This window comes from Olea europaea, chromosome 1, assembly GCF_002742605.1.
Source record: "Olea europaea var. sylvestris chromosome 1, O_europaea_v1, whole genome shotgun sequence".
NCBI lineage: Eukaryota > Viridiplantae > Streptophyta > Magnoliopsida > Lamiales > Oleaceae > Olea > Olea europaea.
This window is the reverse complement of record NC_036237.1, coordinates 31,054,987-31,071,664: the sequence shown is the minus strand read 5'-3', so window position 1 is coordinate 31,071,664 and position 16,678 is coordinate 31,054,987. Positions and strand designations below refer to the sequence as shown.

The 16,678-nt window shown below is 33.1% G+C and overlaps 2 protein-coding genes across 3 annotated transcripts; one reads left to right on the top strand and one right to left on the bottom strand.

The window, feature by feature from the left end:
• The first annotated feature begins 7,274 nt into the window (after positions 1-7,274).
• On the top strand, positions 7,275-7,926 carry LOC111400974 (histone H3.2). The gene has a single exon (XM_023028479.1). The coding sequence runs from the start codon at positions 7,347-7,349 to the stop codon at positions 7,755-7,757; it is 411 nt and encodes a 136-aa protein (XP_022884247.1). The 5' UTR covers positions 7,275-7,346; the 3' UTR covers positions 7,758-7,926.
• Positions 7,927-10,848: 2,922 nt separating this feature from the next.
• LOC111397739 (glutathione S-transferase F9-like) lies at positions 10,849-11,537 on the bottom strand. Of its 2 annotated transcripts, none has more exons than XM_023024793.1 (3): positions 11,264-11,537; positions 11,130-11,177; positions 10,849-11,015 (listed from the first exon to the last, which is right to left on the bottom strand). In XM_023024793.1, exons 1-3 carry the CDS (start codon positions 11,406-11,408, stop codon positions 10,963-10,965), a joined length of 246 nt encoding a protein of 81 aa, XP_022880561.1. In that variant the 5' UTR covers positions 11,409-11,537; the 3' UTR covers positions 10,849-10,962. The 2 variants fall into 2 exon arrangements, with proteins under 2 accessions (XP_022880561.1, XP_022880522.1); XM_023024754.1 differs by having other exon boundaries at positions 10,855-11,015; positions 11,130-11,182; positions 11,269-11,525.
• Between the last annotated feature and the right edge of the window lie 5,141 nt (positions 11,538-16,678).

Sequence of the window (16,678 nt, the reverse complement as noted above, 5' to 3'; positions counted from 1 at the left end):
AATTCCCCCCCCCGCCCCCCCCCCCCCCATGTTTTTAAGGCCTAGTTATTTAAATGGGTATACACTGTTGTTAGTCCAGATGGGGACCTTTTGGACTGCTATTCAAACTATTATTGGGGAGTTCTCGTCACAAGTCACCCAATCTGTAATATCTTCTAAAAACTCTTTAAATATAAGAAATTTTCTATTTTAAAGAGTCAATTATTAAATTTATGTTTTATAAACCCTTTAAATTAATATTTTAATTTAGAAAGTGAGATTGACTCTCCAAATTTAAAAAGTTAAACCTACTCTTTATAATTAAATACATTCAAAATCTTTCAATTTTCAATGGAGGAAAATAATATAATAATTTGAATGAATTTTAATTAAATTAATAGATAAGAAAAACAATAAATATTTTTTTGAGTAACACCCCGAAATTTTTATAGAACCTATATATTTAAACAGTAAATTTTTTTAAATACTCCAACATATTTTTTATATATAACTTAATTTTACTAGTTCAAAATGTAACGACCCAAATTTCAAATATTTAAATTGTTATCAAAAGTTTTATTTAAAATTTTAATAACATGACATTCATTATGTATAAAATTATGTAACAGTTTTTACCCAAATTCATGTAGAAAATTTTATATATTCATTTATAAAAGGAAATAACAAAGATTTTCCTCCACCATATCTTATTCATATCATAATTAAATAAATAAATAAAACGTCACCATATTAAATTTTTAGTTCCACCAATAATAAATAAAATATATAGAAAGCATAAACAAATAAAATATGTTCCGAATCCTGAGTAACAAAATCCACGTGCTAATAAAACTAAAATAAATGTTGAAAATAAAATTCATAGTCACGTTAAATCGAATTTAATTTATTGAGATCCATAAATCCTAGCACCATGATTTCACCTTATTGCCCACCAACCAATAACACGTTCTAACATATAAGGAGTAGGGGAAAATGGTGAGTATATGAGAATACTCAGTAGGAAACAAATAAATGGTACAATCCCGAATAAAATATTTAAATATTGAGTTCCATAAAATCTTGGTACCATGATTGCACCTCATCACGTGCCAATCAACGACATATTCTAACCTGTGAGAAGTATATAAAAATACTCAATAGGTCGCAAAAATAATAGTACAATCCCGAATAAAATATTTAAAACATGCGTCAAGAATATCATACCATCATCATATTCTTAGAGATCGGTAAAAGCTCAATATATATCATATCGTTGGTCCTGAAATTATTGAACGAATAGTTAAGGCGGTTGATAAGATTAGAGCAAGAATAGAGGCATCACAAGATCGACAGAAAAGTTATTCTATGGTAGAGGAAATGATTTAGAATTTCAAGCGGGTCAGAAAGTTTTTCCAAAAGTAGCACCAATGAAGGGTGTATTGAGATTTGAAAAGAAATGGAAGTTGAAACCACGGTTCATTAGACCTTTCGAAATTCCTGAAAGGATTGGTAGTATGACTTACCGACTTGACTTACCACCTAAACTAGTAGCAGTATATAATATGTTCCATGTTTTGATGCTCAGAAAAAATGTTCGTAATCCCAAACATGTGGTAAGTTACCGAATTTTGGAGGTGTAAAAACACCTGTCATATGAAGAAATCCTGACAATGATTTTGAATACAAAAAGTGTATCAACTCAAAAAACGGATAAGTTTCCCTAGTCAAGGTTTAATAGCGAAATCATGGATTGGACAGGTCAACTTGGAAGAAGGAGGAGTAATTTAAAATCAAGTATCCAGAACTCTTCGATTAGTCAAGATAATTTCGATAACGAAAATATTATAGGAGGGGAGATTGTAAAGTCTCGAAAATTTTCATATAATCGAATTAATTATTTTATATGCCATATTTTAAATTTTGGAAGGTTGGGAAACAGAAGTGATATATGTATTAATACAATTTTATTTTCGCCAAATATTTAGATTTCGATAAGGCAAAGATAAGTAAATCAATATGAGGCTCATTGAATAGCTCGTAATTAATAATGGATATTAGGCTCGAGAAAAAATTAATTTGAATAAACGAAACTTAAGTTATTAAAGTTTAAAGATTTGTCACTAACTAGTATTTGATTGTTAAATTTTATTATGAATTTTAAAAAGCTTGGTAGCCACGTGCGTATCTAGATAAAATTAAAGCATTTTTTTGTTTGAGTATGATAACTTTTGTTATAATTCAATTAGAATTTTATATTGTTTTGCTGTTGCATTAGATGACCTACTTTCAATAGATTTAATCACTCTCTCTCTCTCTCTCTCTCTCTCTCTCTCTCTCACACACACACACACACACACAACTCGGTGAAGTCGGAATATTGTCACCACAAAATCATTATACATATATGACGAGAACCAAATTTTGGCACACGTATTTTCAAATTAGAATCCACATCAAATAATCATTATTTTCAGCCTACACATACGTGTGATATGAGAAAAAGATTTTGAAATTCATTAAAAAAAAACCGTCGATCTATCGAGGTAGGATAACGAGGTGTAATTACTTTTATCCGGTTTAAATTATTTTTTCGTGTTTTTGAATTATTATACTTATGAAAGTTAAAGATATGATATGGTCATTCAATACTAAAGATATGATATATTTTGAGCTCTTACCGGTCTCTGATGATATGATGACAGTATGATATTTTTGACGCATGATTTAAATATTTTATTCGGGATTATACTATTATTTTCGTGTCCTATTGAGTATTTTCATGTACTCACCTTTTTTTTATACTACTCATAGGTTAGAACAAGTTGTTGATTGGCATGCGATGAGGTGTAGTAATTGTACCAGGATTTTATGGAACTAAATAAATTAAATTCGATGTAACATAACTATGAATTTTATTTTAAGCATTTGTTTTAGTTTTAATATTATATGGATTTGTGATTTAGAATTTGGAACACATTTTATTTGGTTATGTTTTCCACATATTTTATTTTTATTGATGGAACTAGAAATTATATGCATTGAGCTCTTACTGATCCCTAAAATATAATGACAGTATGATATTTTTGACGAGTAATTTAAATATTTTATTTGGGATTGTACAATTATTTGTGTCCTACTGAGTATTCTCATATACTCACCATTTTTTCTTACTCTTCACAGCTTTGAAAGGGTCGTGTTAGTTGATGGGCAATGAGGTGAAATCGTGGTGCCAAGTATATGGAACTCAATAAATTAAATTTGGTGTAATGTGACTATGATTTTTATTTTTAGCATTATTTTAGATTTATTATCATGTGAATTTTGTTATTTAGGATTTGTAATATATTTTATTTGGTTACGCTTTTTATATGCTTCATTTATTATTGGTGGAACTAAAAATTTCATGCGGTGACGTTTGATTTATTTATTTAAGGGTAATTAGCACAAAACATTCCCACCTTTCAAGATTTTTGTAGAAAATGTCTCTACATTTCATTTTTTGGTAGACTTCATCCTCACTTTTACCTTTTTTTGAGCAAAACATCCTTCCGTCAACTCCCCGTTAAAATGCCCCATCAAATAAAATAAAATGGATATTTTCTTTTCAAAATGCAGGGATAAGATTGTTCAAACTAATTTGTTATTCGCTGTGGCTTCACTCCCTCCTTCTTCTTCAAATGTTCATAACTAAAAAAGTAAAGTAATATAAAAAAAAAAATTGTATAAAATTATGTAATTCAATAAATAAGAGAAAATGACACAAAGGACCATATTTCTGGTTGAAAAGAATCATGACTGCTGAAATTCTTGATTACTAAAAAATTTTTGGAATGGTATATGAAGAGAATAAATATGTGGCTAACAAACTTGAGATGACCATCCTCATTTCATACTTAGAAGGGTGTAAATAAGTGGTAAAGTGAGAAAAATCAATTAAAATGTAATTCTATGAATGGACATTGCATAAGATGGAGAAGATGATGAAAGATGAACACGTATTCTTCCCATTTTAGCATAAAATCGAATTGGTAGCAACAATCCCTATCTTTACATTGTCTCTGTGAAAAACATCCTTATATTTATATTGTTTTTGCACAAAACATCCATACATTTGTTAAAAAATGTGCAAATCATCCCTAATCAGCAACAACCAAGCTCAAAACTAGGGACGGTTTGCATGATTTTTAACAAAGATAGGGATATTTTGGACAAAAATAATATAAATGTAGGAATGTTTTTTGTAGAGATTGTTACCACCAATTCGATTTTATGCTAAAATGGGAAGAATACCCATTCATCTTTCATCATTTTCTCTATCTTATGTATTGTTCATTCATAGAATCACATTTTAATTGGATTTCTCACTTTATCCCTTATTTACACCCTTCGTAAGCACGAAAAGGGGTTGGTCATCTCAAGTTTATTAACCGCATATTCATTCTCTTCAGATACCATTCCAAAATTTTTTGAGCAACAAGCATTACAGTAGCCATGATTCTTTCAATAAAAAATGCTGTCCTTTGTGTCATTTTCTCTTATTTATTGAATTACATAATTTTATACAATTTTTTTTTTTATATTACTTTACTTTTTTAGTTATGAACATTTGAAGAAGAAGGAGGGAGTGAAGCCACAGCGAATAACAAATTAGTTTGAACAATCTTATCCCTGCATTTTGAAAAGAAAATATCCATTTTATTTTATTTGATGGGGCATTTTAACGGGGAGTTGACGGAAGGATGTTTTGCTCAAAAAAAGGTAAAAGTGAGGATGAAGTCTACCAAAAAATGAAATGTAGAGACATTTTCTACAAAAATCTTGAAAGGTGGGAATGTTTTGTGCTAATTACCCTTAAATAAATAAATCAAACGTCACCGCATGAAATTTTTAGTTCCACCAATAATAAATGAAGCATATAAAAAGCGTAACCAAATAAAATATATTACAAATCCTAAATAACAAAATTCACATGATAATAAATCTAAAATAATGCTAAAAATAAAAATCATAGTCACATTACACCAAATTTAATTTATTGAGTTCCATATACTTGGCACCACGATTTCACCTCATTGCCCATCAACTAACACGACCCTTTCAAAGCTGTGAAGAGTAAGAAAAAATGGTGAGTATATGAGAATACTCAGTAGGACACAAATAATTGTACAATCCCAAATAAAATATTTAAATTACTCGTCAAAAATATCATACTGTCATTATATTTTAGGGATCAGTAAGAGCTCAATGCATATAATTTCTAGTTCCATCAATAAAAATAAAATATGTGGAAAACATAACCAAATAAAATGTGTTCCAAATTCTAAATCACAAATCCATATAATATTAAAACTAAAACAAATGCTTAAAATAAAATTCATAGTTATGTTACACCGAATTTAATTTATTTAGTTCCATAAAATCCTGGTACAATTACTACACCTCATCACATGCCAATCAACAACTTGTTCTAACCTATGAGTAGTATAAAAAAAAGGTGAGTACATGAAAATACTCAATAGGACACGAAAATAATAGTATAATCCCGAATAAAATATTTAAATCATGCGTCAAAAATATCATACTGTCATCATATCATCAGAGACCGGTAAGAGCTCAAAATATATCATATCTTTAGTATTGAATGACCATATCATATCTTTAACTTTCATAAGTATAATAATTCAAAAACACGAAAAAATAATTTAAACCGGATAAAAGTAATTACACCTCGTTATCCTACCTCGATAGATCGACGGTTTTTTTTAATGAATTTCAAAATCTTTTTCTCATATCACTCGTATGTGTAGGCTGAAAATAATGATTATTTGATGTGGATTCTAATTTGAAAATACGTGTGCCAAAATTTGGTTCTCGTCATATATGTATAATGATTTTGTGGTGACAATATTCCGACTTCACCGAGTTGTGTGTGTGTGTGAGAGAGATTAAATCTATTGAAAGTAGGTCATCTAATGCAACAGCAAAACAATATAAAATTCTAATTGAATTATAACAAAAGTTATCATACTCAAACAAAAAAATGCTTTAATTTTATCTAGATACGCACGTGGCTACCAAGCTTTTTAAAATTCATAATAAAATTTAACAATCAAATACTAGTTAGTGACAAATCTTTAAACTTTAATAACTTAAGTTTCGTTTATTCAAATTAATTTTTTCTCGAGCCTAATATCCATTATTAATTACGAGCTATTCAATGAGCCTCATATTGATTTACTTATCTTTGCCTTATCGAAATCTAAATATTTGGCGAAAATAAAATTGTATTAATACATATATCACTTTTGTTTCCCAACCTTCCAAAATTTAAAATATGGCATATAAAATAATTAATTCGATTATATGAAAATTTTCGAGACTTTACAATCTCCCCTCCTATAATATTTTCGTTATCGAAATTATCTTGACTAATCGAAGAGTTCTGGATACTTGATTTTAAATTACTCCTCCTTCTTCCAAGTTGACCTGTCCAATCCATGATTTCGCTATTAAACCTTGACTAGGGAAACTTATCCGTTTTTTGAGTTGATACACTTTTTGTGTGCTAATTACATATTAAAAATTTATTTGGAACTCGTTTGCAATTTAAAAAAAAAATTCGGATTATGATCGCAATTAGTTCTTTCTCTTTGTTTTTTGTTTTATTTAAATATAAGAGTATATTTGTCATTTCACAACCTTTAATTGAAAATAATGGATGAAAATGACATTTATGCAATTAAATATAAAAATAAGGGAGAAAATGTCGAAAAATGAAAGATAAAAACATTTTCCCATAATAATAGTGAAATGCAAGGCCTTTATGTTCTAATTACCCTACTAAAATATGGAAAAGGGATGGAGAATTTATCTATTTGTACAATTATGCTTGACAATAATAAGTTGACAATATTGGTTTTGTCAAAATCCGAGCCATTGAATTAAAAATTAATTTTTGAAATGGATGAATATGATGGTATCAAACTTAATTGTACATGTAGCATAATTCAGGGAAGGATGAGCACAACGTTGATTCAGAGAGTGATCTACGTAAGTCCTCTCCAATCAATCCTATCCGTCAATAACAATTCAATACACCGTTAAAATACTTTCTCGGCACATTATACTCGGATGCGATCCTCGTCAATCAAACTCCTAAGGAATCCTATGGTGAAATGACAGTTAATCCAACGGTCCAAAATCTCCCACAATCTCGCTCCCAGAAACCTCGAAATTTTGAAATCCTCCCGCTCTTCACATTACACCCAAAACCGCTATAAATCCCCATTCAATCCCACCACTAATCATCACACACAATTTTTTTTCGAAACTTCTCCATTATCATTTAGCATAAAAAATCTTCATCGATGGCGCGTACAAAGCAGACAGCCAGGAAATCAACCGGTGGCAAAGCACCCAGGAAGCAGCTGGCAACAAAGGCGGCACGGAAGTCGGCCCCTGCAACCGGAGGAGTGAAAAAGCCTCACCGATTCCGCCCGGGTACGGTGGCACTGAGGGAAATCAGGAAGTACCAGAAAAGCACTGAGCTATTGATAAGGAAATTGCCATTCCAGAGGCTTGTTAGGGAGATTGCTCAGGATTTCAAGACGGACCTTAGGTTCCAGAGTTCTGCCGTGGCGGCTCTACAAGAGGCTGCCGAAGCTTACTTGGTTGGACTTTTTGAGGATACCAATCTCTGTGCTATTCATGCTAAGAGAGTTACTATTATGCCCAAGGATATCCAGTTGGCTAGGAGGATTAGGGGTGAAAGGGCTTAGACATCTAGTAATCGAATTTGGTGGTATATTTTGGTACTTTTGCTTAGTTTTAGCGCTGTTGGAATTGGTTACTTGCTTAACCAGTGGATCTATGCAATTTGAGATGTAAAAAATTGGGGTAATTTAATGAATTAGTAAAATTCTCAATGGATCAATTGTGTTGCATCAAGCATAATCTTCTTCTGATTGATACAATTTTTATTTTTTGGCAGTATATGTTTAGTTGGGGATTATATCAACCTTGGTACAGTTAATAAATTAAGGTTTTTGTAGAGAAAATATTGATTTTTGATTTGATTATTAAACTCATTAGTTAGGAAATTAGTTAGTGAGTTAGAAAAAAAGAGTCTCTGCAACACCTCTTTGTAATTTTCTGAAAGTTTTTTGGCAGTGTCTTGTTTTTTGAGTGATGAGTGTTAGTGATTTGTCCAAATAAACACTCTGTAATATTCTATTAAATGGTAGATTGATTGGGGGGAAATTCTCTGCAATGGTTGAAGAAATTTGTTCCAGAAAATATCAAATTCTTGTATCAAAATTTGATTCTTTGCTGGGTTTATATTTTGCCAAGTTCATGTCTTATTTTCTTATGTTGTAAATTTGAATTGATCAAGCATTGAAGAGAGGAAAAATCCTAACAGTGGTATCAGAGCCTGATTGTTCTTGGGCTTCATAAACTGAGTATTCTTCTAGGTTCTTGATTGAGATCTTTGGAAACCGACTTGTTGGCTAGAAGTTCAACTCAACATGTCTTATTCAAGGTTGGAAATTGAAAAGTTCGATGGGAAGGGCGACTTTAGTTCATGGCAGGTTAAGATGAAAGCACACTTGGGAAATCTTGGATTGGATAAAGCTCTCAAGGATGAATCTGAGATGCTTGAAGAACTCACATGTGCAAAGAAGGCAGAGGTGTTAAAGAAAGCCAAGAACATTATTGTTCTGAGTCTAAGTGATCAAATTCTTAGAAAAGTGATTAAAGAAAAGACGGCGACTGAGATGCGGAGCAAATTGGAAGAGCTTTACAAGACCAAGGCTCTACCAAATGGAATTTACTTGAAACAGAGGTTTTACAGCTTTAGAATGGACGATATGAAATCCATTGATGAGAATGTAGATGAATTCACCAAGCTGGTTGCAGATCTTGAAAATCTTGACATCAAGATAGAAGAGGAAGATCAAACCATCTTCCTGTTGAACTCTTTACCAAAGCTCTATGAACAACTAAGAGACACTCTCAAGTATGGGAAGAAGAGTCTAACTTTAGAAGAGGTTATAAGTGCAGCTTACTCTAAAGAATTAGATTTGAGGACTAATGGAGAGCAACCAAAGCCTTATGGAGATGCTTTGATTGTGCAAGACAGGAATGATCAGAGAGATAATCGAGGTCAGAAAAGAGGCAAGTCTATATCTAAAACTAGAGATAAGAAGGTTTGTTGGGTTTGCAACAAAGAAGGACATTTTAGAAATGAATGTCCTCAAAGAAATAACAAAGGACAAAAGCAAGAAAATCACAACAATGGAGACTTGGCTAATTTCTTGGATGGTTATGAAACTGCTGATGTTATATTTGTGACACGTTTAGACACTAAGGATGAATGGATTATGGATTCTAGGTGCACATTTCATATGACACCCAGACAAGACCTTTTCTTGGAGTACAAACCGGATCATGGGAGTAAAGCTTTGCTGGGAAATAATTATAGTTGTGATATAGTGGGTGTTGGAGCTCTTAAGCTGAAAATGTGGGATGGTAACACTTTGATCTTGAGTGGTGTAAGACATATACCAAGCCTTAAGAGGAATTTTATCTCACTTGGCACTATGGATGAATCTGGTTGCATCTATAAGGCTCAAGGTGGAGCACTCGAAGTTATGAAGGGATCTTTGGTTGTGATGAAAGGTCTGTTACAAAAGGGTCTGTATATTTTGCAAGGCACAACTGTCAATGCTGAAGCTACTATTTTTGAAAGCAAGGAAGATCATGATGTGTTGTGGCATGGAAAGCTTGGACACAAGAATGCCAAAGGGTTACTAGAGTTTGGAAAAGCACACAAGTTTAAGTTTGCATCTGTCACTCAAAAAACCAAAGCTGATCTTGGATATATTTGTTCGGATTTGAAGTACTCATCACAGGAAAATCACCAGGAGACTGACCAAAATGGTGGAGCTGGAAATCTGCATAATGGGATGCAAGTGAAAAATGCGGGTGAGGAAGCTGAAGTTAGAAGAAGTTCTGATTGGCCAAAGTGTAACAAGCAGGAGAAAGTTGAAATCTTTTGTGTGCAAGATATAATTTCCAAGAGGGAAGTTGAAGTGGTGAAGGTTGCCACTGATGTTGATCCTGCTGAAGGGCTAATTTGCTCACCAAAAGTAGTTCCAATTAGCAAGATCCATGGGGCATTGGATGGCTGAAGATTAGAGCTGGATGTTCAACCATGCAGGGTGTTCTTAAAGTGTTTTTTAGTCAATCTCAGTTTAACAACACTCATCAAGACTCAAAGGTGGAGATTGTAGAGAAAATATTGATTCTTGATTTGGTTATTAAACTCATTAGTTAGGAGATTAGTTAGTGAGTTAGAAAATCAGTTAGGAGCCTTAGATTCTAACAAGTTTTCTAGTATTAGTTTTAATTGAGTCTTACATACATTTCTTTGTATATCTCTACAAGTCCCATGCCTATAAATAGGATAGAGGGGCTGATACGTGAATGTGTGAGCAAGAGGGATGGTTTTCTGTAGTTAGAGAAAGAAAGATAGTAAGAGAAAATGCCTCTGCAACACATCTTTGTAACTTTCTGAGAGTTTCTTGGCAGTGTCTCGTTTTTGAGTGATGAGTGCTAGTGTTGTGTGGAAATAAACACTGTGTAATATTCTGTTAAATCGTAGATTTACTGGGGGTAAAAATTTCCTGTAGTGGTTGATGAATTTGTCTCCAAAAAACATGAAATTCTTGTGTCTTTAATCTGATTTCTTTCTTCAGTTTATGGTTTACAGAATTTGCCAATTGCTGTGTTTTCATTTAAAGAGTGTAAATCTGAATTGATCATTGCTTGAAGAGGGGAAAAATCGCTACAGCTGTAATCCCTAGTTTGGAGGTAAACATTACATGAATTACTAAATTTTGAACTGGTGGGCTGAATTCGTGTGCTTCGACTTCTAGCCATTACCCTGTTTGACCTTTTTCCTCCACTGTCTTTCCCAATAATTCAGTCCCGAGGCCTGTATTTTTCCGCATAGTACCTCATGATAGCCCTGGATTCTGCAAGTTCAAACAACTAAATTCATCCCTCCTGCTCAAAAAATAAAGAAAGAATTTATTTGTCCAATCAAGAAAGGCAAGGGAATTTTCGATGAAGTTTTTTAATTTGATTACCAAAAAGAGTGTAATCTCCATCTTGTATGACAGGAACATGCCCGAAAGGCTGCTAGTTTGCAAATCAAAATAATAAAATAAATTGATTGAGCAAATATAGATAGAAATCCTAATATACCAGTTGAATTAATGAAGCTGCAACTGGAGATAGTCAGGTGTTTTATTCTCACCTTTGAAGACATCAATTGAGACAAACTTGAAATTGGAACCCCTCTCGATAAGACATACAATCACGCACTTGGGGGAAGCATAGTTGGGACCATATACCTTCACCACCATTCTTGCTATTTCCTGCCTCTATCTCTAGGCAAGCAGAAATTGAAATGGGCTTATGGGTACATATACATATAACTATTTATATAGATAAAGATGTAGATGGTAGGTTTATCTCATCATAACCACATGATGTTGGAATGACTTTACAAATTGAATCACGTTATCTGAGTCTCTGCAACACCTCTTTGTAATTTTCTGAAAGTTTTTTGGCAGTGTCTTGTTTTTTGAGTGATGAGTGTTAGTGATTTGTCCAAATAAACACTCTGTAATATTCTATTAAATGGTAGATTGATTGGGGGGAAATTCTCTGCAATGGTTGAAGAAATTTGTTCCAGAAAATATCAAATTCTTGTATCAAAATTTGATTCTTTGCTGGGTTTATATTTTGCCAAGTTCATGTCTTATTTTCTTATGTTGTAAATTTGAATTGATCAAGCATTGAAGAGAGGAAAAATCCTAACAGTGGTATCAGAGCCTGATTGTTCTTGGGCTTCATAAACTGAGTATTCTTCTAGGTTCTTGATTGAGATCTTTGGAAACCGACTTGTTGGCTAGAAGTTCAACTCAACATGTCTTATTCAAGGTTGGAAATTGAAAAGTTCGATGGGAAGGGCGACTTTAGTTCATGGCAGGTTAAGATGAAAGCACACTTGGGAAATCTTGGATTGGATAAAGCTCTCAAGGATGAATCTGAGATGCTTGAAGAACTCACATGTGCAAAGAAGGCAGAGGTGTTAAAGAAAGCCAAGAACATTATTGTTCTGAGTCTAAGTGATCAAATTCTTAGAAAAGTGATTAAAGAAAAGACGGCGACTGAGATGCGGAGCAAATTGGAAGAGCTTTACAAGACCAAGGCTCTACCAAATGGAATTTACTTGAAACAGAGGTTTTACAGCTTTAGAATGGACGATATGAAATCCATTGATGAGAATGTAGATGAATTCACCAAGCTGGTTGCAGATCTTGAAAATCTTGACATCAAGATAGAAGAGGAAGATCAAACCATCTTCCTGTTGAACTCTTTACCAAAGCTCTATGAACAACTAAGAGACACTCTCAAGTATGGGAAGAAGAGTCTAACTTTAGAAGAGGTTATAAGTGCAGCTTACTCTAAAGAATTAGATTTGAGGACTAATGGAGAGCAACCAAAGCCTTATGGAGATGCTTTGATTGTGCAAGACAGGAATGATCAGAGAGATAATCGAGGTCAGAAAAGAGGCAAGTCTATATCTAAAACTAGAGATAAGAAGGTTTGTTGGGTTTGCAACAAAGAAGGACATTTTAGAAATGAATGTCCTCAAAGAAATAACAAAGGACAAAAGCAAGAAAATCACAACAATGGAGACTTGGCTAATTTCTTGGATGGTTATGAAACTGCTGATGTTATATTTGTGACACGTTTAGACACTAAGGATGAATGGATTATGGATTCTAGGTGCACATTTCATATGACACCCAGACAAGACCTTTTCTTGGAGTACAAACCGGATCATGGGAGTAAAGCTTTGCTGGGAAATAATTATAGTTGTGATATAGTGGGTGTTGGAGCTCTTAAGCTGAAAATGTGGGATGGTAACACTTTGATCTTGAGTGGTGTAAGACATATACCAAGCCTTAAGAGGAATTTTATCTCACTTGGCACTATGGATGAATCTGGTTGCATCTACAAGGCTCAAGGTGGAGCACTCGAGGTTATGAAGGGATCTTTGGTTGTGATGAAAGGTCTGTTACAAAAGGGTCTGTATATTTTGCAAGGCACAACTGTCAATGCTGAAGCTACTATTTTTGAAAGCAAGGAAGATCATGATGTGTTGTGGCATGGAAAGCTTGGACACAAGAATGCCAAAGGGTTACTAGAGTTTGGAAAAGCACACAAGTTTAAGTTTGCATCTGTCACTCAAAAAACCAAAGCTGATCTTGGATATATTTGTTCGGATTTGAAGTACTCATCACAGGAAAATCACCAGGAGACTGACCAAAATGGTGGAGCTGGAAATCTGCATAATGGGATGCAAGTGAAAAATGCGGGTGAGGAAGCTGAAGTTAGAAGAAGTTCTGATTGGCCAAAGTGTAACAAGCAGGAGAAAGTTGAAATCTTTTGTGTGCAAGATATAATTTCCAAGAGGGAAGTTGAAGTGGTGAAGGTTGCCACTGATGTTGATCCTGCTGAAGGGCTGATTTGCTCTCCAAAAGTAGTTCCAGTTAGCAAGATCCATGGGGCATTGGATGGCTGAAGATTAGAGCTGGATGTTCAACCATGCAGGGTGTTCTTAAAGTGTTTTTTAGTCAATCTCAGTTTAACAACACTCATCAAGACTCAAAGGTGGAGATTGTAAAGAAATTGTTTAACTCTTGATTCGTTTGGCTAAACTCTTTAGTTAGAAATCAGTTTAATGAGTTAGAAAATCAGTTGGAGCCTCTTAGATTCTAACAGATTTTCTGGAAAGATAGTGAGCAAAAAAGTCTCTTCAACACCTCTTTGTAACTTTCTGAAAGTTTTCTGGCAGTGTCTCGTTTTTTGAGTGATGAGTGCTAGTGTTTTGTGCAAATAAACACTCTGTAATGTTCTGTTAAATGGTAGATTGACTGGGCGAAAAATTCCCTGCAGTGGTTGAAGAAATTTGTTCCAGAAAATATCAAATTCTTGTGTCAAAATCTGATTCTTTGCTGGGTTTATGTCCTGTCAAGTCTGTGTCTTGTTTTCTTATGCTGTAAATCTGAATTGATCAAGCATTAAAAGAGAGGAAAAATCCTAACAGTTTTAAAGAAATTATTCTGATAAATTTGTCCCCAGTATATCTAGTTTTGGTGTCATCCCATTTTTATCCAGATTTTTCCTTGGTATATATGATTTTAGTAAACAAGGATGAATTATACTTGGACGTTGAGGAATCTTTGTACTATGGTATTTGAAATTGAGATGGTGGAAATCCCACATTGCTTACTAAAATTTTGTTATTATCATCCTCGATTCATTAAGAGATTTTTCATCTCAAATTCGTTTTGTTGCGTAGATTATCTTACCGATCAATCATATAATTTTGGTCTTCTGTATGCTGATGCTGCAGCAGCAGCTTCTATTTCAAGAATACGTCTAATGCCTAAAGAAATGTTCTATTTACATTTTGGAATTACACATTTCAAAGGATATCTGTTGTTTTTTATTCTTGTATACATAATTGTGCAGAACAGATGTTCCGATTTGAGCTGTAAAGCAGGTGTTGGAGTAAAATACATTTAAGCATTGTTTGGTATGTACTCAAATATTGGACAGTACAATTGATGAACAAACAAGCAATTGTGTTCTCATACTGGAGCCAAATTTGTATTTGCCCATAAAGATTTTGCGGGTTTAGAAGTGTATTATGATTTTTTAAAATGTAACATGAACGTCTTTCTTGTTGTGGTAATTAGCTGTTGTCGATTTTTCATCAGAAGTGTACAATATCAAACAAATAATTAGCCTACCTTTTTTTTTTTGATACCCAGGTGTCCGTTTTACAACGACTAATCCTGGGGCCTACGATCCAGCCCCTTTTCACGCAGACCATTTAAACCCCAGGTTGTGCCCTAAACTCCCTCCCAATTGAATTGCCAAAGTGTTGAGCGAGTCAAACCTATATATGCACTTTGTCTTCCAAGAGTACTCTTGCCTTCCAAGAAATATCCTGCCTTCCAAGAGCCCCATGAATCGAACCTGCGACCTCTGAGTTGCCCGTCTTGAAAAACTTTTGTCAGTTGGGATGTGCCCCAGGGGGCAATAATTAGCCTACCCTTGCATCTACATAACATTCCTTTGTTGGGAAGTCTTTCTGCATCTTCTTCGTGCATGCTGGTTATTTAGCACCCATTCTTCTTTTCATTCATTTTCTCTCTTATTTTCAACCATATAATCTTTCATAAAATAATATTACACGCAAATAAAAAAGATTTCATTCTTTTTCAACCATACATTTAAAAAAAACAAACTATTTTAACTATTAAAATTTGAAAAGAATGGGGGCCAAACGAGAGCTTCGTTATCTATGTTCGATTTTGACTATTTAAAGCATTGTCGAGTTGTGTCAATTATGGAAGCTCTTAATTTTGAAATGCATGAAAGGATATAAAATTTGGGAATTGATACATTGTAATTCTACTTGAAATAAATATTTAACTGTTGTATTGTCTATGTATTTATACAATATAATTATGAAACTTTTACATAAAACTCACATGCATGTTTTGCACAAGCAACAAAATTGTGCTCCATTCGTCCCACAAAGATATGCTTATTTCAATTTTCACGCATATTACGAAAATTTAATTAATGTAGTTGGAACAATTAATTTCACTTATATTGTTCCTACTATAACGCCATATTGAATGGTAGTTTGTATTTTTTGATAACAAGTACATTAAACAGGAGCATAGTAGAAAACTAAGAAATCGTCTATAAATTTTTTTAAACTATATTTTTCTTTTTCTCTTAATAACTTGATAATAGATTGAAATAGTGAGCCTGAAAAGGTGGAGCTGCACACTTACGACTGATTTTACATCCAATTAAGGCGAATTGGGGTGGTTGCCCCGTTTACGTACCCATTTACATTTTTTTAAAAAGTTTTTCATAATTCATTTTAATGCCCCATTCATTCAAGTGAAATGATAATATAATTATTAAACTTTTTAATTAATTTATTTATTTTTAAAGTTCAATTATTCAAATATATTTGGTAAATTAAGGTTTTCAATATTTATCATATTCCTTAAATAATTTTAGTTATCATTTTTTATTAGAATTAATAAAATTTCATAGAGTTTTTCTATTTAGCGTTTGTTAGAGTCCTATTATTTCATAATAAGGCATTTTAGAATGTATACAGAATTGTTCTTACACAAGAAAACCAAAAGTCTCACAAAGGGTTGGCCCCACTACCGGACCTGATGTAATAAAAAATGACAAAAAAAATTCCAACCCGCCCATGTATGAGACCTTTGTAAGAGGTCTATGAGTTGGGATTCTGTACGCCCAACTCGATTGTTTTAAAATAGTAGATTGGTGGGGAATATGTGATTAAAAAAATTTAGATTTACGTGTATTATTATTTTGTTAAAGAATATGTGGTTAAAAATAAAAAAGAGAAAAATATATTTAAAAATAGTAGGAATCAAATAAGGGGGTTTAAAAATATAGAATTCCTAAAAATGATAATAATAATAATCAACGGGACGAAACGGGGCGAGATAAGGCCCCCTGTAACCTGTACCTACCTTGGGGCGGAATTCTCCCC